This window comes from Manduca sexta, chromosome 23 (genome assembly GCF_014839805.1).
Source record: "Manduca sexta isolate Smith_Timp_Sample1 chromosome 23, JHU_Msex_v1.0, whole genome shotgun sequence".
NCBI classification, from domain to species: Eukaryota; Metazoa; Arthropoda; class Insecta; order Lepidoptera; family Sphingidae; genus Manduca; species Manduca sexta.
This window is the reverse complement of record NC_051137.1, coordinates 2,748,502-2,776,105: the sequence shown is the minus strand read 5'-3', so window position 1 is coordinate 2,776,105 and position 27,604 is coordinate 2,748,502. Positions and strand designations below refer to the sequence as shown.

General features: G+C 42.0%; 1 protein-coding gene across 1 annotated transcript; it reads right to left on the bottom strand.

Annotated features, from left to right (window-relative positions):
• Nucleotides 1-703: 703 nt before the first annotated feature.
• On the bottom strand, nt 704-21,893 carry LOC115443120 (tyrosine-protein phosphatase non-receptor type 23). Its single transcript, XM_030168393.2, has 22 exons — nt 21,682-21,893; nt 21,399-21,601; nt 20,422-20,744; nt 19,920-20,093; nt 17,631-17,743; nt 16,998-17,171; nt 15,701-15,891; nt 15,245-15,389; nt 14,866-15,097; nt 14,184-14,383; nt 13,743-13,875; nt 13,362-13,535; nt 12,710-12,853; nt 12,287-12,373; nt 10,365-12,056; nt 9,757-10,259; nt 9,238-9,381; nt 8,612-8,740; nt 7,568-7,749; nt 7,210-7,394; nt 3,157-3,279; nt 704-2,853 (listed from the first exon to the last, which is right to left on the bottom strand). The coding sequence occupies exons 1-22, from the start codon at nt 21,766-21,768 to the stop codon at nt 2,636-2,638; spliced, it is 5,556 nt and encodes a 1,851-aa protein (XP_030024253.2). The 5' UTR covers nt 21,769-21,893; the 3' UTR covers nt 704-2,635.
• Between the last annotated feature and the right edge of the window lie 5,711 nt (nt 21,894-27,604).

Genomic DNA, 27,604 nt, shown 5'->3' with positions numbered 1-27,604 from the left:
TTTCACGTAAAAAAAAAACACGTAAATTCTATTAGCAAAAATTAAAAAAGTGTACCTTTGTTTAGGAATCAAAGAAAAAAAATCCTTATTTAAACCTGACCTAAAGTAATTAATATTTTTAAGTAATAAATTCTATTAGTAAAAAAATAAAAACACCGTTGTTTAGAAAAAAAAAGAATTTTAATTCCATATTTAAAAAAGCCATTATCTATCGTTAAGATTTTCATTCTTTCTCTATCACGTGTCCGCCACCGTGCTAAGTGATAACGCCAACATCGCGGCCGGCTTCCGCAAAATCACATCGGCAAGATAGTCTTATCGTGACTGATAGCAATGTGAAAACAACCTAAATAATCAGCGGTCAACTGGATCACCTGTGTTACACCTAACACTGAGTTTGGCAGCTTTCTGTGTAGAGCTGTACAATTGACAGTGACGTAACTTATTTGGGGCGGGGAGAGGGGAGGCTGTGGAGTCCCAAATTTCATTTTTAGGGGGGTGGTAGGATGCGTAAAATAAAACCTTTAAAACATGTTAATTTCTTTGTTAAGGACATACACTTGGAAAAAAGGGGTGCCGAATACGATTTCGCCCGGATAATCTCTCGCACGGTTCCTTGTGGCGGCAAACATATTGGGCCCGAGACGGCGAAGACCCACGATACGCTTTTCTGTCCCCTTTATAAGATTCAAGGTTATTTCTCTTCTTTGGATTGAAAAAAAAAGGGGTCTATTTTAGGCAGTAGAAGGCTGACATCAAACACTTTAACAACCACTGCCCTAACCAGAAAAAACACAAAAAAATTACAACAAAATTAGGTTATACAGAGAATACGTAATCAGTGAAAACAAACACGTTTATGTGCATTGCGATACGTGAATTTGTAGCAAGATAACGTGCACCTGAGGCAGTGTGCATCACTATCATCTTGTTTTAAGTATTATTATATTTCGAATGGTATGTTCGGAATGTATACAACATGGTTGAGTTATTACGCAATGTTGTGAATTAAATGCTCTGAATAGAAGAAATCGTCGCCAAACATATAAACAGTCAGTTGAGGGACATTGTAGGCAGTGTAATTATTAGACATAGTGTGGCAGTTTAACGGATACACACCCCTTTTAACCCCGAAGGGGTAGGCAGAAGCGCAATTGATACACCCACATCTCGGCCATAAGTGGCAAGCCTATCGCCATATCAGAAACAAATGCCAGTCCGGGTTGACATGGGGGGACAAATCCAATATCACTGCCTGACTCAAAAATCGAGACCGAGACCTCAGCACTGCAGTCGTATCATACAATTATGCCACTGAGTTATTTTCAGTTTGCCCTAAGAGACTTTCCCGCCCTCACAGCCGCCACTACAACTCCTGTAAGCCAGGATCAGCTGGTGCGCATTTTATGGCACCGAGCGGTGAAGCTCGGCGAGTCTCAGGGAAAACTAATTTGTCATTATCCCGCAACAACATTAATCAAATAGAAAGATAGGGAAGAGTTGGAAATTGCTAAAGTTTGCCCCAAGAGTCAAAATCTCAGATTTTGTCCTGATGGTGTGATGGAAATGATTTAAACATTTAATGCATCTGATCGCTCACGGCATACCATTTATCCAAACCAATTATCATTTAAAAATAAACTGTTTAATATAGTGTTGAGACACGATAACCTATGACAGTAAACTATATTTTTTGTAAACAAATTACGAAATGATGACTCACCGAGATAAAATATCGATAACTGTTGCTCGATTAATTCGATAGTGTGACAACTAACCCGAGTATACCGACCGTACAATGATATTAAACGAAATAATCTCGTATTGGTATGGACAACCATATCCGCCTGTATTCTCGTAAGGGTAGGCAGAGTCGAAGCTAGTGCATCCACGAATGTGAGCTTACTTCCATTTCATAAAATCATAGCCCGACTTTTGCTCTAAGGGCTAAAAATTCCAGTTTAAGTAACATCCGAAATTTATTCGTCATCCAATCTGATTTATTACGAATAACATTAAATTCATTTTTTATTATTTCGATAAATAAGTATAAATTGCAATAACAATATTTTAATATCGATAAACAATTTTCAATTCATATAAAATATTAACTAGCTGCATTATATAACATCATTTCTACGAACATCCTCGACTGTTATGAAATCGATTATTTTAATTGCTTGTTTATGAAAATTCAATTTTTTTTTTTACAAAGTTAATTATAAACACCATGCATCATTAGTCCTGACTCCTAACAAATATTTTGTTCACTTAAAGGATAAGTAGGCAGTACACTCTAAGCATGGATATTATAAAGATCGATAATGTGTTGAATTTAAATATATTATTATATCGATAAACATACCCTATAATACTCTTATTGATCAATTATAAAAATTAAGTCCATATTCCTTCTTGAAACTTCACAGTTTGTCCAAGAATTATAATGGGTGTTTTATATCACCTCCAAGTTATTGTTATATGTCGTTACATGGTTGGCAGGACACAGGACTTTGTGGACATTGGATTTGTGAAGTTTCAAAGAATGATCGATATCACTACATTACCGTTTATATTACATATAAATATCGATAAATGCTAAAATACCCTAATTGTTCGATTATAAATAACGTCCTCATTTCTTCTTGAGACTCCACAGTGGGTCTAAAAAGTTGAGTGGATCTTTCATATCGCCACTCTTGAGCCCTGGTGATTGTTTCATTTCTTCAAAGGATTCGCGTGAGAATTTGGATCTCTGCGTAGATGTTGTGTTGGAGGGCGTGGGGGTCACCGGGGGTAAGACTGCGGCGCCCGATGGTACCGACACTGCCTCGCCGTTGAACATTGTTGTGCCTGTTAAAAAAAGGTATTTGAGTATGCGTTGGAAGGAAACGCAGAACTAACATTCAATAATTAAATCGATTCATCGATTATAACTTTTAAAATTGGTACTTTTAATATCGATTATCGACATCAGTTGTTTAAGTATATTCATATATTTTGATGATATTTTCAAAATTAAGTGGAAATATCTAACAGTTTATATAGAATTAATTCAGATTTGTCACAAAAAATAACCAACATACTCCTTTTTTTATCAACATAATTGTATTAAAACCTTAAAAATTCTAAAAAAAAACTTATTAACGAAAATACCTGAACACAATACTCCTTGCACGTAGAACAGCGTAGTTCTGTACGCATCCGCCAGATACTTGGTGTCTTCTAGTATGTTACATCTGTGTTTGTACAAGTTTGTACAACCTGCGTCGAGCATATCTGCGAACAAGCAGGGTATATTTATATCTTATATTCGTAATTTAACCCGTGAGGTAGCTGAATGTTTGCCGGCAAACATTGACAGCTACGCGTGTGACGGAAAAATAACCTTATTATGTAGTATATATGTAGTATATAAGGTTATAATCCCGTGACACACGCAAATGTCATGTAGCTGTCTTGGCTCGCCGGCGATTCACGAGAGACCAAGAGTTAATCATCGGGAAGTAAAGAAGACATTAGATTTCCGAGTTAAAGTGGTGAATTTCAAATAGTCACGGCACTGCGGCCCGCGCCGCGCGCGCTCTGCAGCCACGCGCCGCTCAGCTGGTTGAACAGTGACTCACCGCAGAGATGTATCTGTCCCGCGCGCACCTGGCACACGGCCATGGCGAGCAGCGCGAGCACGGCACTGCGGCCCGCGCCGCGCGCGCACTGCAGCCACGCGCCGCTCAGCTGGTTGAACAGTGACTCACCGCAGAGATGTATCTGTCCCGCGCGCACCTGGCACACGGCCATGGCGAGCAGCGCGAGCACGGCACTGCTGCAGCCACGCGCCGCTCAGCTGGTTGAACAGTGACTCACCGCAGAGATGTATCTGTCCCGCGCGCACCTGGCACACGGCCATGGCGAGCAGCGCGAGCACGGCACTGCGGCCCGCGCCGCGCACTGCAGCCACGCGCCGCTCAGCTGGTTGAACAGTGACTCACCGCAGAGATGTATCTGTCCCGCGCGCACCTGGCACACGGCCATGGCGAGCAGCGCGAGCACGGCACTGCGGCCCGCGCCGCGCGCGCACTGCAGCCACGCGCCGCTCAGCTGGTTGAACAGTGACTCACCGCAGAGATGTATCTGTCCCGCGCGCACCTGGCACACGGCCATGGCGAGCAGCGCGAGCACGGCACTGCGGCCCGCGCCGCGCGCGCACTGCAGCCACGCGCCGCTCAGCTGGTTGAACAGTGACTCACCGCAGAGATGTATCTGTCCCGCGCGCACCTGGCACACGGCCATGGCGAGCAGCGCGAGCACGGCACTGCGGCCCGCGCCGCGCGCGCACTGCAGCCACGCGCCGCTCAGCTGGTTGAACAGTGACTCACCGCAGAGATGTATCTGTCCCGCGCGCACCTGGCACACGGCCATGGCGAGCAGCGCGAGCACGGCACTGCGGCCCGCGCCGCGCGCGCACTGCAGCCACGCGCCGCTCAGCTGGTTGAACAGTGACTCACCGCAGAGATGTATCTGTCCCGCGCGCACCTGGCACACGGCCATGGCGAGCAGCGCGAGCACGGCACTGCGGCCCGCGCCGCGCGCGCACTGCAGCCACGCGCCGCTCAGCTGGTTGAACAGTGACTCACCGCAGAGATGTATCTGTCCCGCGCGCACCTGGCACACGGCCATGGCGAGCAGCGCGAGCACGGCACTGCGGCCCGCGCCGCGCGCGCACTGCAGCCACGCGCCGCTCAGCTGGTTGAACAGTGACTCACCGCAGAGATGTATCTGTCCCGCGCGCACCTGGCACACGGCCATGGCGAGCAGCGCGAGCACGGCACTGCGGCCCGCGCCGCGCGCACTGCAGCCACGCGCCGCTCAGCTGGTTGAACAGTGACTCACCGCAGAGATGTATCTGTCCCGCGCGCACCTGGCACACGGCCATGGCGAGCAGCGCGAGCACGGCACTGCGGCCCGCGCCGCGCGCGCACTGCAGCCACGCGCCGCTCAGCTGGTTGAACAGTGACTCACCGCAGAGATGTATCTGTCCCGCGCGCACCTGGCACACGGCCATGGCGAGCAGCGCGAGCACGGCACTGCGGCCCGCGCCGCGCGCACTGCAGCCACGCGCCGCTCAGCTGGTTGAACAGTGACTCACCGCAGAGATGTATCTGTCCCGCGCGCACCTGGCACACGGCCATGGCGAGCAGCGCGAGCACGGCACTGTAAGCCCGCGCCGCGCGCGCACTGCAGCCACGCGCCGCTCAGCTGGTTGAACAGTGACTCACCGCAGAGATGTATCTGTCCCGCGCGCACCTGGCACACGGCCATGGCGAGCAGCGCGAGCACGGCACTGCGGCCCGCGCCGCGCGCGCACTGCAGCCACGCGCCGCTCAGCTGGTTGAACAGTGACTCACCGCAGAGATGTATCTGTCCCGCGCGCACCTGGCACACGGCCATGGCGAGCAGCGCGAGCACGGCACTGCGGCCCGCGCCGCGCGCGCACTGCAGCCACGCGCCGCTCAGCTGGTTGAACAGTGACTCACCGCAGAGATGTATCTGTCCCGCGCGCACCTGGCACACGGCCATGGCGAGCAGCGCGAGCACGGCACTGCGGCCCGCGCCGCGCGCGCACTGCAGCCACGCGCCGCTCAGCTGGTTGAACAGTGACTCACCGCAGAGATGTATCTGTCCCGCGCGCACCTGGCACACGGCCATGGCGAGCAGCGCGAGCACGGCACTGCGGCTCGCGCCGCGCGCGCACTGCAGCCACGCGCCGCTCAGCTGGTTGAACAGTGACTCACCGCAGAGATGTATCTGTCCCGCGCGCACCTGGCACACGGCCATGGCGAGCAGCGCGAGCACGGCACTGCGGCCCGCGCCGCGCGCGCACTGCAGCCACGCGCCGCTCAGCTGGTTGAACAGTGACTCACCGCAGAGATGTATCTGTCCCGCGCGCACCTGGCACACGGCCATGGCGAGCAGCGCGAGCACGGCACTGCGGCCCGCGCCGCGCGCGCACTGCAGCCACGCGCCGCTCAGCTGGTTGAACAGTGACTCACCGCAGAGATGTATCTGTCCCGCGCGCACCTGGCACACGGCCATGGCGAGCAGCGCGAGCACGGCACTGCGGCCCGCGCCGCGCGCGCAACTGCAGCCACGCGCCGCTCAGCTGGTTGAACAGTGACTCACCGCAGAGATGTATCTGTCCCGCGCGCACCTGGCACACGGCCATGGCGAGCAGCGCGAGCACGGCACTGCGGCCCGCGCCGCGCGCGCACTGCAGCCACGCGCCGCTCAGCTGGTTGAACAGTGACTCACCGCAGAGATGTATCTGTCCCGCGCGCACCTGGCACACGGCCATGGCGAGCAGCGCGAGCACGGCACTGCGGCCCGCGCCGCGCGCACTGCAGCCACGCGCCGCTCAGCTGGTTGAACAGTGACTCACCGCAGAGATGTATCTGTCCCGCGCGCACCTGGCACACGGCCATGGCGAGCAGCGCGAGCACGGCACTGCGGCCCGCGCCGCGCGCGCACTGCAGCCACGCGCCGCTCAGCTGGTTGAACAGTGACTCACCGCAGAGATGTATCTGTCCCGCGCGCACCTGGCACACGGCCATGGCGAGCAGCGCGAGCACGGCACTGCGGCCCGCGCCGCGCGCACTGCAGCCACGCGCCGCTCAGCTGGTTGAACAGTGACTCACCGCAGAGATGTATCTGTCCCGCGCGCACCTGGCACACGGCCATGGCGAGCAGCGCGAGCACGGCACTGCGGCCCGCGCCGCGCGCGCACTGCAGCCACGCGCCGCTCAGCTGGTTGAACAGTGACTCACCGCAGAGATGTATCTGTCCCGCGCGCACCTGGCACACGGCCATGGCGAGCAGCGCGAGCACGGCACTGCGGCCCGCGCCGCGCGCGCACTGCAGCCACGCGCCGCTCAGCTGGTTGAACAGTGACTCACCGCAGAGATGTATCTGTCCCGCGCGCACCTGGCACACGGCCATGGCGAGCAGCGCGAGCACGGCACTGCGGCCCGCGCCGCGCGCGCACTGCAGCCACGCGCCGCTCAGCTGGTTGAACAGTGACTCACCGCAGAGATGTATCTGTCCCGCGCGCACCTGGCACACGGCCATGGCGAGCAGCGCGAGCAACGGCACTGCGGCCCGCGCCGCGCGCGCACTGCAGCCACGCGCCGCTCAGCTGGTTGAACAGTGACTCACCGCAGAGATGTATCTGTCCCGCGCGCACCTGGCACACGGCCATGGCGAGCAGCGCGAGCACGGCACTGCGGCCCGCGCCGCGCGCGCACTGCAGCCACGCGCCGCTCAGCTGGTTGCTCAGACGCTGCGAGAACGTCGCGCCCAAGATCTTGTCCACCAGTAGCACCAGCGGCGTGCATACGATCCTGAAGGTGTGTTACTGTTACTTCTGAACATATAGTACTACTCAAGACAAATGTTATTTCATAATTATTAGATTATATACAAAAAGTTCACGCAAATAACGACTACAATAAAATAAAGTTTGCATTTGACAACCCTTCAATCTGACAATCCCCATTACAATGTCTTCACTTACTTAGCCGGAAACACGTTGATCTGATAGTGAGTGACGTTCAGCACAGTTTTGCCGCACGTCACAGTGAGCTTCCTCTCCGTCCAATGTACAGTACACGTGACATCATCCAGTATGACTTTGACCCCTCCAGGTAGATCAAGCGACTGGCCTTTAGCCGTCGGGAAGTAGAACTTGCCTTGCATCTGTTTAATAATGTTACACATTACACAAGTATATTACTTAACGGTTTTTTTTTTTTCAAAAAAACTTGATGAATTCGACTTCCACGAGCAAATTGGTAGTTATTTACATGGTAATGACGGCAAGCTGACTTCTGCAAATTTTTAAGTCAAAGATCTTGCAGTACATCACAACTTTGTCGCAATGTATTCCGTCCCATGATGTGATAGAGGGCGAACCTATCGCTACATGGGGCACAAATTTTAGACTCCGGGTTGATACTGAGCAGGAAAACCTAAATATCACTTTGCCCGACCCGAGATTCCGAACCCAGGAGCTAAGAGCGCTGCCGCTCGGCGCATGCAGAACACCTACGCCACCAAGGCAGTCTAACAGTCTTCATATCACCCCCCGAGGCAATTCTTGTGCGCTTGGTCTCCACACCAAATGCACGCCTATGCATGGGGGCACATTTGCCGCGACCCTAGGCGCACAGCTCGTGCGTATGCCTCTTGGTTGCTAAATTCACAGTGAGGTCTGTCTAAGGGTTCGTGAACATTTCCCTTCCCTTCCTTCCTACCATTCTAAGAACTCCTATTCCTTCCTCTTCTCTTCCTTCCCTCTATTCCCTCCCTTCTTCCCCTCCCTCCCGGGCCCTAATACCGTCTAGCTGGAGGCTACCGATCCTCCAGTGATAGCGGTAGGGCTCACCAACTCATCATGGGGCTGCCATGGTTGCTAAGCCGGGGGATCGCTTGTACATCGTTAGCAGGGTAGCCCCGGTGAAAACCACGGCAGTTCCCCAAAAAAAAAAAAAAACAGTCTATATATAAAACAAACTTTATGTTATTATTGTGTACCCGTTATATGAACACATTATCTCACCTCGATTTCACTCTGAAGACAGACGACACACGCTATCTTGTATTCTAACACCGCTTTCCAGAATATAACGTACTCTTGCTCAGTCGGATTGTTTGAGATCACTAGGGGAATGCACCAGGGAGCTAATTGCTGAAAGAAATATATTCACTTACAATTGCTGAATTTCTTTTTAAAAATAAAGCCCCTTATAAATGTAGTATAGCAAACTTATCAAAATGACTCATTAATGTATGTTAATTAATTAAAACACTATACAAAAATCGAGAAAAAAACGACCGCTAATATTATTCTCTTTCTCAAGATACAAGCTTTTTCTTAGTCTGAAAGACAGCTGATTCTCATATTTGATTCAGTCTTAAGAATTAGCTTTGGATATTTATGTATGTTTCTCTTTTATTTTTGTGGCTAAGCATTTATATAAATAAATAAATAAACAATATACCTTATTCATGTCCTTACAACTTGGCTCGTTTTACCATCCTTATATAACCTAAATTTTGCATGACTAACGTACAGAAATTTAGTTTTAAAATACCATATTTTAGGTAGCGAACCTATCGCCATATCGAGAACAATTTCCAAGCCAAGAGACATCGAAATACTGTATATAGATATGATATAATTACCTTATAATAGGACGCGTTGATGTAAGCATTAGGGTCGCTTTTTAGCGTCAGTCTCGAGTCGTCGTAGGGCACAACCTCCGTCACAATGTTGCCGTTGGTGTGCTGCATCGCTACTGTCTTTGTTCTGGTCATGTTCTCTTGCGTCTGAAACAAATTATAAAAGCTGTAGACAACATATTTTGTTTATGTATTATCCAACAATGGTAACACTGTTCGCTGTGAAGAGATCACAAGTTCATTTGTACCAGTACTGTGCTAGGAAAACGTGGTTGAGTTGGAACTATTGTGGAAATCAAAGGGAATTTGAAGATTCAACACCAGAAATTTGACAAATTTAATTTCAGCTCAACTAGTATTCATAAATTATCGATAATAGAGCTGGCAAAGAAATATGTCCAATTTCAATTTAATTTATATATCGGCATTATTTAGTAATAACTTACATATTTTAGCCTGAATCAGAAGTAGTACACTAAGGATAATCAACCTTATGTCAATAAAATAAAAATAAAAATTCACCTGTGCATCTTGGAACGTCTTCCACTTGGAATCCAATAGGGTCAGTCCACTCGGCGTCTTCTCCGTCAACGAATCGACCAACTTCTGTAGATTTTTCACCTCTTGCGTGAACTTGTTTAACAAACTAGGGTCCGAAAAAATGTCCATCTTTGCCGGCCTTTCTATCACCTCCTCTTTTGGGGGAGGCTTAACAGGCTGTACCTTTGGCACTATCGTTGGCTTTTTGATCATGCTCTCTGATATTTGTGGCACTTTGATGTCGGGCATCAGAGGCTTTTGTTCGACAGTAAAATCGATATCGGATAGTAAGTCGAATACGGAAGGTTCTGATTTAGCCGACGGAGTTTCCTCTACGGGTTTCTCTTTAATTGTTTCTTTAACTTCAGGAACTTTTTGTTCGTTTACATAACTTTGTGAGATTTCAACAGAGGTCGCTACGCTATTTTGACTGACATTTTGATCAAAATTAGGCGGATCGACGACATTTTCCTTCGGTGACGAAACTGTAAAGGAATTTTGTAATTTAAATAAAATTCCTTTATACTTCTAATACATTTATTCCATAATAAAATGTTACATGTCAATAATTTATGATAATAAATCCTTACCTTGGTTACTACTGAAGGTGACGCTGGTGTCGCGCTGTTGGCCGGACTGCATGTAAGTCGCCTGATTTGTGGTGGCGGTGTAATTTACTGTGGCTGACTGTGGAGCGAGTGCTTCTTCATTTGGCTGGCTAGCGTTTTGTTGACCTTGTTGCGAGTTATAGTAAGTCTGGTTCGGAGCCTGCTCGGAAGAACTCGGCATGTGCGAAGACTCCGACGGCGACTGCACCGTATCATACGTCCCCGCGTTAGTGTATACCTGAGCAGACCAATTTGCGTCCTTATTCCCAGGCTGAGGGTCGACATTCCCTTGCGCGTTCCCACCGCTGTACGAGTTCTGAGACCCGTAGTTATACTCATAATTCCCGCTGGTAGAGTTGAAAGTATAACCCGGATGATTCTGGTAGCTCTGCGAGTAGTTCGCATTCGATTGATCTGTGTACCCATATGAACTGGTCGGCTGATAGTTCTGTTGCTGTTGGTTAAAGTTTTGGGCGTTTGCGTCATACTGGTATCCGGGCTGGTAGCTCACACTAGTCGATAAGGCTTCGCCGGTCACGTGGGACTTAATCGGTTTATCAAATGCGTCTAATTGCGCCAAAGCGGGGTTGTATTCAGCCTCCGGTTGGAACGGATATGACGTAGCTGTGGTAGTACTAGTAGCGTTGGTAGTCGATGTCACCGCATTGGTAGCATTCGTGTACGTCGGGTAGCTTTGAGACGCGTTCGCGAACGAGCTTGTAGGGTAGCTGTACTGTTCTGTCGCACTGTACATCGGGTTCACATGCATTTGCCCGAACTGAGCAGTCTCGGTGTTGTACTGGTAATTCATTGAATTGTAATCAGATTGTATTTGTGATGGCAAGTTGGTCGCTGAATGTTGGCTGTACGGTGCTTGTGGCTGTACATTAGAGACCGACTGTTGACTGAATGGCACTTGTGGCTGAACGTTGGGAACGGATTGTTGACTGTACGGCACTTGTGACTGTACATTGGGCACTGATTGCTGACTGTATGGAACTTGCGACGGTACATTAGAAGTTGGTTGTTGACCGTAGGGCACTTGCGAGGGCACATTACCTTGTTGACTATAAGGCACTTGTTGAGGCAAACTCGCCGCAGCATGTTGACCATACGTATTCGGCGTCGACGACTGCGGATATTGGCTATAATATTGGCCGTAACTTTGATCAAACGTTGGCTCCGATTTTGGCACAGATATTTGCATTTGAGAAAAGTTCACATTCAAATCCGCCTGCGGTGCGTTGTAGGTCGACATTGAAGACACCACATCCGGCACCGGTTGGTTGGACGGAGCTTGGACGTTCTGCACGTAGGGGTCATTATAGACTCCATACTGATTCGGGGTGACGTTCATATTATTATAAGCCATTGGATTTTGGGTATCAGTGACAACCGTTCCGTTATTCTGCGGAGCGGAGTAATAAGGGTTGGAGTATATTTGTTGCTGATGATCGGACATCGGCGCCGAGTATTGCGACGGGGTGTAAGCAGTGTTGTAAGGGTACGCGTCCTCTGGCTTTTCATACGGTTTGCTGGCGGGTGCGTACGCGTAGTTCTGTGTGTACTCTGGCTCGGTGGGCGCGTAGGGCGTCGCGTAACGGTCGTAAGGGTTGTTTAGCATTGGCGGCATCACAACTCCGTCTGGTAGTTGCATTTGTGGTATGTCAGTTGCTGGAACAAAAGAACATAGAATAAACACAGCATCCTAAAATATAAATATTATAGTTTTTTAAAATTATATTGGAAGTATATGGTCATAATTTTGGTCAATATAGATATCTACAAAAGACTCGACAATTTTGAATGAAATATCGATAAATGTAATTTTCAATTTAAACCTATCAATTTCAATGTGTATATCGATTTCAATAATCGATCATAACATGGTAATTCAATCTTACCTTCAGATCCCACAGGCGCCGGCCTTACGGACGTGGGATAAATATTCTCAGGATAGTAAGTATCTTGTGGCAATGGTTCCATTTGAGCTGAAATAAAAAATATATTGAAATATGTTCATGACAGGGTACTCTAACCAAACTCTATTTTTCCTTTGTCGATAAAGAGCACAATAATTCTGAACAAAGTTTTATCGAAATTTCCACAACTATATTACCGATATTACTTTAAATGCACATTACGTTATTTAAAACAGTTAGTCCGGTAGCGAATACAAGCCAATCATTGTTGATGGGTAGTAGACAATTTGAAAAAAAAAAAAAAAAAAAAACTTTATCGATTACCGAAAAAGAATTCTGTATCCTTATTATACTTATGTTAAATAAGAAAATAAAGTCAATAATGAAGAACAAACTGTAGCTTACCTTGCGGCGTAACACTTCTGGGCATCGTCCTATTCTTCATATAAGGTAGGTAGTCCTTCAACTTCCTGGGCCCTCCTGGGGGGAGTACAGCGGACAGTTCCGGGGTCTTCGACGGCGCTGGCGGCGTCGGAGCTGGCGTGGGCGCTGTAATATTATATCAAAGTTAATTCTATTGTTCTAGTCATCTTCCTGCCCTTGTCTATAGGTTGACAGTTGATACACGATTTTATTGTGTAGAAAAATATTGTGACTATCGGCTTGGCATAATGGAACATGACGTCACGTGACCCAACGTTTACAGCCTATTTTGGAGAACGTCAAATCTTTTAAAAATATTCATGAGAAAACATAGAACTGTCATATTATGTTTATTCAAAGAAATCAATAATTCGGCAACATTTTTAACATCGATTTGCAATTCAAAATATCGATAAGTTCATTACACACGTTTAACACCTCATTATTATGAAGTATACATCATTATTTTGTAGAACCAACCCGCTTTAGGCCAGCAAATTCGATTAAGGTCCAAACCGTCTCAGTAGTATAGTTTTATGCCCAGCACTGGGAAAGTATAAAGGGTTAATGTCAAATTAATATCGACTCCTGCCAACCCACACAAGGGCAGGGAGATGAATGCATGACACAATACCTTTACTGGTCTGCTGCGCGAGATGCTGCGCTCGTTCCTCCTCCTGCACCTGGCACGTACTGCGCAGGCGCGTCAGTAACTGGTTGACGTTGTGCGCAAGCTTCTTGTAAAACTCTTGGCCTTTCTGCGACTTGCCCAGAAGTTCTTCGTATGTGTCGTATGATGTTATTAGAGCTAGAATCAATATAACATAAGTTGGTGTTAAATTATTCTTGGCAAGAAGGTCGACATGACAACATTATGTTAAAGAAAAATACTTTTTAAAACCAAATGACAAATTTAAATTTGATTTAAATTTAGATACAATTCAACAATCTAAAAGTTAAAATGCCTATAAACTGACTGCTACGATAGTAGTTTATGTATTCATAACTAACTTACCGTTTATAAGTCCATCTCGTTTCCTCAACACGTCAGTTAACAGACGTCGCGAGTCTCCGTACGAAGCGTACAGTGACGTCAACTTGTTGATAATGTTCTCTTGCGCCGCCAAGTTTTGTTCGATTATTTTCACCTGAAAAAGAAAATATAACCATATTTAACAATCGACAATGTTTATATGGATAAATTAATTACCTTTAATATCTTACCTTCTACTATAGCTTAGAGGTTTGTGATATTTAGGAAATCGATAATTTAACGTCATTTACATAAAATGGGTTTGTTTCATCAAAGAATAAATTACTATATTGAAATTTTAAAAAATCGATATTGTTAATATCGAAATCGATTATTCGGAAGCGATTATGCAAATAATTTTTTGATGTGATCGATACTGTTCTATCAAAATAACAATATCGCCAGGGTGATCTGCAGCCGTACCTTAGGCGTGTGCTTGTCGAGTTCGTGCTTGAAGAAGTCGTCGTCGTGGTCGGTGTTGCGCGCGAGCAGCTTGGCGGTGACGTCGTCGGCGGTGAGCGCGGCGCGCAGCTCGTGCACGAGCGCGTCGCGCTGCGCCTGCATGTCGCGCGCCTTGCGCACCACGCGCCGCATCTCCGACATCGTGCCGCGGTCCAGACCCTCTGCGAGAATACCATTCAGTAACTCAATGGAAAGCTTGACGTTAACAACTACCAATTAAATGTTTTACATCACTTCTGCCACACGGTGTATAGGCGTAGTTATAGAAGGTCGAATTGGCCACATAAAAATTCGCACTGACTCTCAACTATGAGGCTCAGTTAAAAAACAATATCCCAATATGTAAACCACTTATCCGCTCGTAATCGTTATTCCTACTTTTTAAAAGCAGTCCCGGCCTCAGCTGGCCATGAAAAAAAATTGCGCATATTTGTTCCGGCGACCTGATCTTAGTTACCAAAATGTCTGTAGCTTCCTGGGCGAACGTAAAAGTGGCACTGCTTAAAGTTTGACTTGCAAATTTCACTGCCTTTATGAATGCACATATTGTGCGGATGTGATAACATTGGCCGGCCCAATTTAATAAAGGACATTTTTCATCAGTGTCGGCAAAACTCTGAACAATTAGAAGTGAAAAGCAAACCTATATTGTCGATGCTGGGTATCTTGTCACACAGCACGTCGAGCGGCTGCGCGAGGAGTTTCAGGTTGGCGATGTGCAGCGTCATGGCCTTGTGCAGCACCTGGTTGCTGTCCGTGGTCCGCGCGTGCGCCTCCGCGTACTTGTGGTACTCGCGCGACAACTCCGTTTGCACTATGGACGGAGGACGGGGGCCCATCACTTTCTGGTATTCTTTCTCTTTCAGCGTTTCCTCCTGTGGAAAATTAATTACACAATACAGACTACGTGTAAACAAGAAGCTCATATATAGTTAATTAATGCAAAAACACATAATTATTAAAAAAAAGGGCTAAATATATTTTTTGATTCAGTGTATTCCTTTCACAATGCTTTGTCATACCTGAATAAGATTTTTTATCTCAGCTAAAGAGTGTTCCACGTCGCTTATGATCTCGGCGAGGTTGTTCATCGAGTCGACTAGTGACTGTATTATTTCTGTCTTCGCGTTCATAGCGGCGCATCTGTCCACAATCTCTTGCGGTATTCTGCAACAAATTGTTATGAGATATTATAGGCACATACAGAATACCCTGGATAGGGTTGACAGAGATACAAGTATTACCTGAAGAATTCACCGTTTTCACTAATGACTTACTTCGTGATTAGGGTCAAGTCTATCGTCATATCACACAAGATCCCGAGCAACTCACAGTTATTAAAAAAAAAATCCACCAATTATCAACTGCCCATCCTAAGATTGAATACAGAATTAGTTTAGCAACGTAGTCGTAATTAACATAGCTAACTAACCATCAGCTAAGCTATATCTGACCTACCTGTCTAAAATAAAACTTACTTTTGCTCAGAGTCAATGACCTCTAACTGGTCCAGCTGTAGAGAGGACATGAACTCCGTCAGCTCCGTATTCTTCGCCTCTGCCTGGGACACAATGTGGCGCAGGAGCTTGGCCTTCTCCTCCGAGTACAGGGAGGAGGCTTCGTGCGCGCCGATGGGGACCAGGCGCGCGAATATGTCCGGGCCTGTCACCTGGAGAGATGTAATACCAATGACGTTTTACAAATAGACGCATCATACACTAACAAAATTGCACATAAAAACAGCGCAGTATTAACTATAGTCACAGCCCTAGCGGCTCGCATTAATACGGCCCAAGTGGGCCCGAGTATACCCGAATGGGCCCGATCGTCGACCGCCGTGCCGCCATGACAGTCGAATAAAATGCATTTATTAATTAAAAAATAAGTTAAATAGTGTATACTTGTTACTAACGGATGAAATGAAACATTTTTGTTTTATTCACAGTTGGAGTATAATTTGTACATTGTCTAAAAATACAGGAAGGCATTTTATTTATAAAAATACAAAAGTTAATAAGCCGACTAGCAACGACAGTGGTTAGAGGTTGACTAAGTGAATGTCGGGCAATTTTAACAACCTTACATAAGCGTTGCCAGTATTGAGCTCGGACAACGTATCTATGTAATAAAAACAACTTAGGGCGATACGGAAATCAGTCCACCATTATATCGACGGTTGAAAGGCTTATTGACTTAGCGACATTTTATTGCGACATTAAATTTCATACATATTTAAAATCAGCACCGTTTTCTGTTTTTTTTAAACATAGTTAAATTTTTTCGAAAAATAAAATGTTGCTTAAGTCAATTAGCCTTTCAACGGTTATGATTAACCGCCATTTACAATAAATGATCACAATCGCTACTCTCAAACTATCTCAAAAATTAACCAATCAGAAAATGTTTTTTGACATGCACACAAATTAGTTATTTTGATTGGTTCATTCTCGTAATCGGATTGAAGATTGAGATTGGGATCGTTTATTGAAAGTGGGCGTTATAGAGCCAGCGTCATGTAACATTTTATATATTGTTTATACTATTACATTAGTATTACGAGATAATTTTTGGTTTTCAAATTTAATAAAACAGTGATGCAGATTTCGTATTGGCCATGTATGTAATCAACGCCATATTTAGCATTAAGCCCGATTTGCAAGCCCAGGAAACAATATTTCAATCACTTCTGATAGTAACTTGCAGCAGTTGTATTATAACACTATTACATCAATACAATATCCTTCATTAAAATCAATAAAATCCCCTACAGCTCACCTCAGGGTCATTGAAGTTGATGGCGAGCGCCTTGACCAGGCACACGGGCTTCATGTCCATAAGCAGATCCTTGTCAGGCACCTCCTCGTGGTATATAAACTCATTCTCGTTCTTGGCCGCCTTTCGTTTGCCTTCTACCACGTCGTTCGTGAACGTCAGGGCTTCTTGCGCCATCTGAAACGGTTTTTATTGGTCATACAGGGACATACACACATAACACCTAAATCCCCAAAAAAGAATCCCCCAATCCCCAAAAAGGCGGAAGTGCAACCGGAGCACCCACTTTTCGCTTGAGTGTTCCGTCCTATGTTGCAATAGGGGGCGAGGCTTTCGCAATATCGGGTACAAATTCCAGACTCCGAGCTGATGCAAGCAGAAAATCCCAATATCACTGCCCGACGCGGTATTGTAATCTGGGACCTCAGAATGGTGCAGTACCGCACACGCAATTTAATTACGACACCGAGGCTGGCAAGGATAAACGCTACAAGGGCACTTTTAATAATTATGTAACAACTAAAGAAAGAAAGTATTACCTCCAGTATCTCAAATATTATAGTGGGAATTGTGGAACTACTTAATTTATGTTATGCTTCAATTACAACATTATAATAAATTTAATCCTTTACAAACCTGCACAGGTTCGACGTATTTCATCAGCTTCCTGGCTTCCGCCAGCTTCTCGACAGCTAGCTGGTAGAAAGCTACACGCTCGCCCATTTTCTGCTGCTCTTCAGCATGCATACCTTAGGAAAATCAATTTTACGAATATTTAGCCCATCAATTTATATATACGTCCACTTGAATGGGATAAGAGAAGCAAAAGCAATAGTACATTTATATAAATACTACTAACAACCCACCATCATATCATATGGATAGCAGAGCATATAAAATGCATATATTTTTATATCATACAAAAAATTTATCAATTATAAACAAATGCTTGAAACACTCCATCCATTTCTGAAAACAGCATGACAATCCATTTGGTAGTTTTTTATTTAATTGCAGTCAGACAGACGTGATGGGGAATTTATATTATAATATAAGAATAAGGATACTGTGTGATATTCACTTTACAGACTTGAATGATGATGCAAACAACAGCACAAGAGTGATTTTTCTTTCTAATAAAGCTTTACCAGTTTGTCTTTATGAGAAACACACATTGTGGAAGAATTCTAGAAATAGAGAAGGAAATGTAATTTTTTCTAATTTAACTTTGGAATGAAGTGGTGAAAAAAAAAATAAGGATGAAATGATGTGTTGAAGAGCTGATAACCACAATGACACCCTTGGCAATTGGCATACATTCACACATGTACTTGTCAACAAAGAAAGATATAAGGATATAAATGCGTCTCGAATCTCGACTTTGGAATAAACAATATTTACTTATCTTATTGACACATTTATGAACTGCATATAAATAGGAACTCACATGAACGAAAATATAAGACAATCAATATAATATCATTTATTATTTATTTTTTAGTAAATAAAGTACCTAATACTCGTTTTTAAGTCATTGTAGGATCCTAAGACACCAAAAAAAATGTTGTGTATTTTAATTTGTCTACTTTATCATAATATAATAATGCTACATCTCATTATCATAATATAATAAAACAATATTCCAAAAGCCTGTTTCCGTGAAACAGAATTTTGAACACACCTTTTAGCCATAGGTATAAAAAATAACATACACAATCTTTTTATTTTACTCTTAACTGAATCCCTCCTAGCTGAATTCTGGCCACAGCAGACAATCTCAATGGAGATCAGGCAGTTATAGCCCTGGCGTCGTTCTAGTTGCGCTATAAATCGCTACAGTGTTAAGGAACATTTGTATCCGGAAAGACTTTCCAAGCGAGTAAAACCTAGTTGTTAACATATATTTGTATATATTTTTAAACTAGCTTCCGCCCGCAGCTTCGCCCGCGTGGATTTCGGGTTTCAAAAATGGAGAAGGTGCTCAATTTGTCGGGATGTTTTTTTAATTTTTTTATGGTATGCAGGTGGTCCGATTGTCCGGTCAGGGTCTGATGATGGGATCCTGGTGAAATCGAAGGAACTTTTAACCATTAAGGTTGCACACGAAATGACGGAAGCTTAAAAAATGAAGTAACTTCTCCCGTTTTCCCAACATTTTCCATCACTGCTATGCTCCTATTAATTGTAGCGTGATGAAAAGTATACTATAACCAGCTCAGGAGTATGACAAATAATTGTACCAAGTTTCGTTAAAATCCGTCGAGTACTTTTTGTTTCTATAACGGTTATACAAACAGACAGACAAAAATTTTACTAATTGCATTTTTGGCATCAGTATCGATCCCTAATCACCCCCAGTTATTTTGGAAATATATTTCATGTACAGAATTGACCTCTCTACAGATTTATTATAAGTATAGATATGCAAAAGTAGCTCAAAAATTGTCCATAACGAAAACATGCATTTTAAAGTAAAACAAAAGAAATAATATCGTGAAGCCAACCAAATAACTAATGATATATTAAATTTTGTGACTGTTCAATTTAGTCGGGTCCGCGATATCACTTTTGTTGAGTTTCAGAACGCGACATTACATTATTATATTCTGTGCTCCAACGCACACTGCTTTGATGTTAGGAACACACCTACATTGCTTAGACAACAGTGAACTTTATACAATAGCAATAAAGCTCAAATTGACTCTACGTATTAGTTAGAAAACGTTTGTATGGGAAATAGAAAAATGCTGTTTTGAGGATTTTCCCGGCAATTATTCGAATTTTTTTCACCTCTTAAACCTTTCCTAGACCTCCACGAATAATTCAAGACCAAGATAAGATAAATCCGTTCAGCCGTTCTCGAGTTTTAGCGAGACTAACGAACAGCAATTCATTTTTATATATATAGATATTCTTAACTCTCACCTTGGTACAAACAAACAATGCATCCTATGTACGAAGCCTTGAATGACAAGGATCTGTACCAGTAGTTGTACAGTCTGGTCCCAATGATCTCATGGATGGTATCAGTGCCAGCAGAGGGTCCGAGCAGGGCCATCGAGTTCTTGTAGAAGAACAAGACTTGGGTAGCAACCGCACCTAAAAATAAGCATTATAATGATGTATCTTTTTTCAACATTAAGGATTATTTTACTCATAATATCTAGAACAAAAAAATTTTTACAGCAATATTATTCCACATATTCATTAGCCAAACATTGTATTAAGCATTCTCTAAATCAAATACAATTAATGATGAAGCCTTATTTGCTAGGCCGCATAATGAGATTATTGTTGCTTGTTGTTTAACCTAATGATAATTAAAACAGTGAAATTGTGAACAATGTATTGCATTATTCAGCCATGTAACAGTTTTCCATTACTGCCTCTTACATAAATCTTAACAAAGTATTTTGGTTAAACTAACCAATAACGCTAGGCTTTCTGGTATCCTGTATGCTCTTCTCGAGGATACACTCCTGAGCCTGAGCAAAACAAATCTCCTGCAACAGTCGCATGATGTCCGTAGACACATCAACGCCAGGAGGCTGAGGATACTGCTCCCTCAAATACATGAATGCCCATGCAGCATTCTGGAAGTGAGTGCATGCCGATTTCAAACTGTCTGCTGTTGTCCGAGGTTCTTCAGATGCTATGTGCGCATGCAGGGCTCCAATGTTGTACAGAATGCATGCCATTTCAAACTTTATGTCGGACAGCGAACAACTCATGCTTGCGTACAGGTCTTTCCTGTGAATGAGTTTTTGTTTAGTGAATAAGGTGTAGATTAGATAAGTGAGTCACTGAGATTATTTACACCAATGTTTTAAAAACAACAAAATAAGGTTATTGAAGTAGCTATTTTATGGTATACTTTATTTTCATGTTTAATTGTATGAGATAAATTATTACCAATATATAAAGAACAACAATATATTATGAAAATAACATTGAATGCTAAAATAACTATTGTAGCATACAACTACATATTAGATACACTGCTATATAAAATATACCATCTATAATGGCTCTGATTAATGCTGGAAAATGCCTATAAAATTGCTTCATAATTTTGTGTAACTAATTCACTTTAAAGTTGAGACAGTTCTGGGAAATATATTGCAAGAAAAAAGATTAAAACCTTGACATTCCACAAACTGTCTTTCTAATAAAAACGTAAATTTAATCTAAAAAATATATCTTATTGTTAACCCATACAGTATTTCAATGATCCTTCATTTACATTTAAATATAGAATGATTTTATTATAATATTTTATTGTTATTCACTGTAACGCAATACAAATTGAAAAGGTGGTGCGGAAACAGAGAAATTTTTTCTAGAAAATTTCTTTCATGAATCATTTTGTTATATAAAGGGTATTAATATTTTAATCGAATTTACCAGGCAAACGAGCAAGCTGCGGGTTGCCCCTTTCCCATGGGAAATCTGCTTTGCAAAGCACGCAATTGACAAAAATATCTGGTCAAAGCGCTGAGGCCAGCATCATCCATCGTTGCCCTTACGGCGGCCGACCGCAGGCATTCCAGCTGATGAATTTCATTGTTGTAAGTATCCGGTTCCTCTTTATAAACTTCTGCTATATACTAAAAAAACAAACAAGGTGAAATGGAGACAAAGAAATGTAGAAAGTAACTTTATCTAAGAGATTATTGAACCCACTTACCTGCTTTAGTTTTGGACCAAAATGTGTATTCTCCGGGCTTGTTTTCAACTCAAAATTTATCATAGGCAGCTTAGGCACCGCTTCCATTTTCCTTTCAATTGTTTTTACCAAATAAATGTATTATCACTCGGTGAAACAATTTCATCACAAAATACCTTAATTGTCAAACTGATTTTTTGTTTTTTTTTTTTTTGGTTTGATTTACTCCTTAAGGAGAAGGCAAAGGCTCTCAGCCATACAGCCTAGTCTGTCTTCTTTTATACACTTTCTTTATAACAATTTAAAGGCCGGAGCCATATCTGTAATATTCTTGAATTATAAGACGAAAGTCATGTTTGCAACGTTCCCAATTATAAGGCTGAAGCCATGTCTGAAATATTTTCAATTATAGGGCCGAAGCCATATCTCATATAGTCACAATTCTAAGGCCGAGGCCATGTCTGAAATAGTCACAATTCTAAGGCCGAGGCCATGTCTGAAATAGTCTCAATTATAAGGCCGAAGCCATGTCTGCAATATTCTCAATTATAAGGCCGAAGCCATGTCTGTAATAGTCTCAATTATAAGGCCGAAGCCATGTCTGAAATATTCTCAATTATAAGGCCGAAGCCATGTCTGAAATATTCTCAATTATAAGGCCGAAGCCATGTCTGAAATAGTCTCAATTATAAGGCCGAAGCCATGTCTGTATCCTCAAGTATATGATCTGTCTATATCTATTTATCATGTAGAAATCTCCATATTATATGTATATCATGTCAAAATAAGAGTTCACAAAATTCTTCACTTAATTAATTTGTACAAAAATCAAATTTCTCCAATAGTGGACCAAATAAAGTTGCATAAAGAGAGATAACATTGCCGATTCTTCAAAATCGTTTGCAAAGAGCGCGGGATACTCTCGGCATTTCCATAAATACGTAAAAGTTCTTCAATCAGCAAAAGTCGTAGAACAGCAAAATCGCTGCATTCAAAAAATATATGATCCAAAGACTGAATTAGGCCACAATTACAATATGTACAATATGGTGATGGTAAAATGTTCATTCTATGAAGATGCTCATTAAATCGTCCATGACCGATTCGCAGACGACATATTGTTGTATAAAAACGCCTATTAACAAAGTTACCTTTATAAAACCAGGGAGTCATAATATTTGGATTGATAGACCTGTACCACTGCCCCTTTCGTTGAAGACTGTCTTCCCAATGATGCTTCCATAAGTCTTGAATTTCCTTCTTAATTAATACTAAACAGTCTGATATTGGAATTTTTATGTTTCTGTATGGTACCACGTTCGAAGTGTTTGTGATAAGCCTAGCCAAATAATCAACTCTTTCATTGCCAATAACGCCAACATGAGATGGTGTCCAGAAAAGGATAATGTCTATTTTACCTTGCATAGTTAGTTTATAATACTTTTTGCGAATATCGTAAATGATAAAATGAGTACCAGATGAGTACATAGGATTTGTTAAAGCCAGTAACACACTCATACAATCAGTAATTATAATCCATTTTTTCAATTCTAAATTTGATTGTACTTTGTTTTCTATATAATCCAAAGCAGCAACAATAGCATATGCCTCCGCAGTATATATACTCGTGACGTCAGGAAGTCTCAATCCATATCCAATTCTGTTTGGCAAATCGTAGATAGCCATAGAGACTTTATCTTGAGTCTTCGCTCCATCTGTATATACTTGTATGTGTTCTTGCCACTCAGAAATTCTGTTGTATACATCATGCTTATTGCCCAATTCATTATCAATGACAATTTTAATATTATTGAACTTACTTTCGTAATCACCATCATAGCAAGGTAAAGTATCATTGTGATAAATATTATAAACGGTAGTAACATTTAGTATTTTATCTAAGTTATCGGTAAGATAAGTGCCGGATTTTTTTCTAAGTTTAGAGAGTAAAGTATTATTGGAAGTAGTTACCATATTGAAGATGAATTTGTACAACAACATTAGAATGCGAATTCTCATAGGAGGTAAATTGCATTCAATTTGCATAGAGTTAATAGGAGATGTATTCATGGCACCGAGAATTAAACGCATATTTTTATTTTGTATTTTCTCAATTTTATCGATCAGTCTAATAGAGGAAGCATAACAAAAGAATGCGTATTCAAAATGGCTTCTAACTAACGATTTATAAAGCATTAAAAGAGTCTTTGGATCTGCTCCCCATTTAGAGCCAACTAAGGATCTGAGAATATTTGTAGCTTTCATAGCCCTTACTATTAAGCAATCGACGTACTTTAACCAACTTAAATTTTGATGGAAAAGAACTCTTAAGAATTTCACGTTTGTTTCAATAGGAATTTTAATGTTGTGATATAAAACAGAAAATACAGAAATTTTAAGGCTTTTTTTAGAAAATATTACTATTTTGCTTTTATATGGATTGATTTCTAAGCCCAAAAAATTGAAATAACGGTGAAGATTTTGAAGAACCAGATTTAATTTAGTTTTAGTTTGTACCAAGTCATCACCGCTGCAGTATATGGCTAAATCGTCAGCAAATTGCAGATTTACAACGCTCGATCCCAAAACTATATTTAATCGATGTATATATAATATATACAACAGGGGGCTTAAAATACCTCCCTGACACACACCTTTAAATGAAAGTCTAGGTCCATAAAATTTATTATTATATTTAACAACAAAAACTTCTCTACCTGAGAGGAAATTGTAAATCCAATGAACCATTTTATCTGGAATACCCAAATTTAATAGAGATGTAGACAACAAACTTATATTGACATTATTAAAAGCACCCACAACATCTAGAAAAATGCATGCCAGATGTTTGTTTTCATTAAAAGCAGAGTTGACGTCAGTATAAAAGTGAGCAAGGCTTTCCCGGGCAGACATCCCGCGACGAAAACCAAATTGATTGTTGGGTAAAAGGCGGTTATGTTCGATATAAAATTCAAGACGAAGTTTTAGAGGCTGTTCGAAAATTTTCCCAACACATGAGGTTAATGCTATCGGTCGATATGAATCCGGACTATTGGGAGATTTATCGGGCTTGAGTATTGGAACCAAACAATCCATTTTCCACTCTTTCGGAATAAGAGAGGCGCACCATGAAGAATTTAAAATTTTTAGAAAAAATAATTTATTACGTGACGAGAGATTTTTGATCATTTTATATGAAATATTGTCTAATCCGCACGCTGTATCTCTCCGAGATTTTATGGCTGTATTTAATTCTTCTAAAGTAAATGGATCAACGAGATAGGAGTTATTGATATTTAAACGAGCGGTCCCAGAATGAAAATCATGATGGGGTTCAACGAAGTCTGGAGAATATTTCCTTAAAAAATCGTTAATCCATAAGCTATCTGATGTAGTCGACATGGAAGATGATGAGAAAGTTTTATTAAATTTACGCATAGTTTGCCAAATTTTAGAAACAGGAGTTACTCGAGATAATTTTGAACAAAATTCTTGCCAACTATTATTCCTCTCTCGTTTTATTACAAATTTTTTCGAGCTTGTAATTTTTGAATTCGATAAAATTTTCAAGTGTAGGATTGTATTTGAACCTTATATAAGCATCTTTACTATTTTTGACGGCCACCGCACAACTCTCATTCCACCAAGGAACTGTCTGATGCCGAATGTTCTTAATAGAATTAGTTTGATAGTGCAATAATTTATTACTACTCTGTGGAATTGATTGCTCAACAGCTGTCATAATAATGTTATAGAATTTATTATATAACTCAAGTGGTTCAGATGATAAAAAATCAGAATTGTCTAGCATTTTATTAACTAAAACAGAGAAAGTTTCCCAGTTGATCATACGAAGATTATATTTCCGAAAGTATTTCATGTTTGCAGATTCACTAAAGACAGGAGGAAAACTATTGTTCAACAAAAGTTTAGTCATTGTTGGCAAATGATAGCTGCCTAAAGGATCATCATGAACCCACCATTCAGAATTAAGTGCCAATGAAGGACTAATAAATGAAAGATCCAGTGCATTAGGTCGCCAAGTGTTAGTGCCAACCGTAGTAACATGTCCATCATTTAATAACACTAAATCACAATCATCGAGGGAATCGAGAATGTCTCTGCCTCGTGCATCAGTTGAAGAACAACCCCACAAGACATGATGTGCATTAAAATCCCCTGATATAAAGGCCGGTTTCGGAATACTGTTAATTAAGTTGATAAATTTAGATTTCGTAAATGTAGGGGTGCAATTAGTAGGACAATAAAAGCTAGCGATTGAAAGCGGCTTATTATTTATTGTTATTTTTATTACAACGTTTTGTAGCGAATCATCACAATAAGTCTCTATATTCTCATAATAAATACTGTTGTGAATTACTATAGCAACACCATTATGATGATTGCCACAGTCATTTCGCACAATAGAATAACCTTTTATATTGCAACGATGATGAGGTTTGAGCCAAGTCTCAGATATAATGGCTATATGAATTGAATGATCAAAAAGAAATTGGGTAAAAATATGCCGATTACACAAAAGACTTTGTGCATTCCACTGTACTATATTTAACTGATTGTGGGTGAATTTGAAGAAGAAATATTTTTATCTTTGAATGTTTCATTAACTATGTCAAGCACACTTTTAGAGCAAATGGGTGTATCTTTAGTTTTACTTAAGGTTACAATTTTAACTATTGACTCAACTAAAATGTTTAATGCTTTATTGTCTGAGTTAAGAATGGTGAGAAAGTCAATATCGCGTTTTTTTTTTGTTTGAGAGGAGGAAAATTTTTTTCATCAAAAATGTCTGCAAAGGATTTGGGCATGTATTTATTTTTATTCTCTTCTATTTTCTTTTTCTTTATAGGGCATACACCAGAAATGCTGATGTGGTTGCCCTGGCAATGTACACATAAAGCTTCTTGCATTGTTTTGTTACATGTTTTGTAATTGTGGCTTTCACTGCATATGGAGCAACGTTCAGAATTTTTGCAAAATTTAGATAAATGGCCATACCTCAAGCATCGGTAGCATTGTTTGACTGGAGGCACATACTTTGTGATGTCATGTCTCCACCCTGCTAAATCGACATGGTCCGGAAGAACAGAAGCTGCAAATGTGATTGCTACAGTTTGGGTTGGCTGTTGAATAAAACCATTGTCAGTGTTAGTTTTAAGCAAAAAATCTTCGGACACAGATGATTTTTTTATAGGTAGACAACATTGTAAAAATTTTCTTATTTGTTAATTTTATTGGTACATTTCTTATAATGCCTGTAACTTCTGTTGAATAGGCAGGAATACTGGCTTTAAAATGATATTCTTTTAGGAAAGTTTGGTTATTTAAAAATGCATTGGCAAGACCAGGCTTTTCAAAATAAACACCAATTTTAAATTTATTTAAACTTCTCAGATATTTAACCCCTTTGTTAAATCTTTTTAAGCAAGTAGATAATGAAAGCAGATCCCTGGATCCAATGGAACGTTGATTATCTGCAGATTCTACGAATACTACAAACTCTGCAGCTGCAGCATCTTCAGGATATCTCCTTGTATAGTCTGTGACATAATATGGTGCATATTTTACAACCTCTAATTGCTCCTCTTCACACTCTGAGGATGAAGAATCACCTGAGGTTTCCTCAGGCTTATCTTCAACAGTATCCCCTAAGCTATCTTTTTTCCGCTTCTTCGTTCGGCCCTTCCCCATTGCAAGAAACGATTAAATATTTATTGAGCTAATATCTTATCAGTAGTTTTATTTACTTTTACTAAATTATTAGGATTTCGTTATATCTATATATATAAAAATGAATTGCTGTTCGTTAGTCTCGCTAAAACTCGAGAACGGCTGAACGGATTTATCTTATCTTGGTATTGAATTATTCGTGGAGGTCTAGGGAAGGTTTAAAAGGTGAGAAAAATTCGAATTGCCGGGAAAA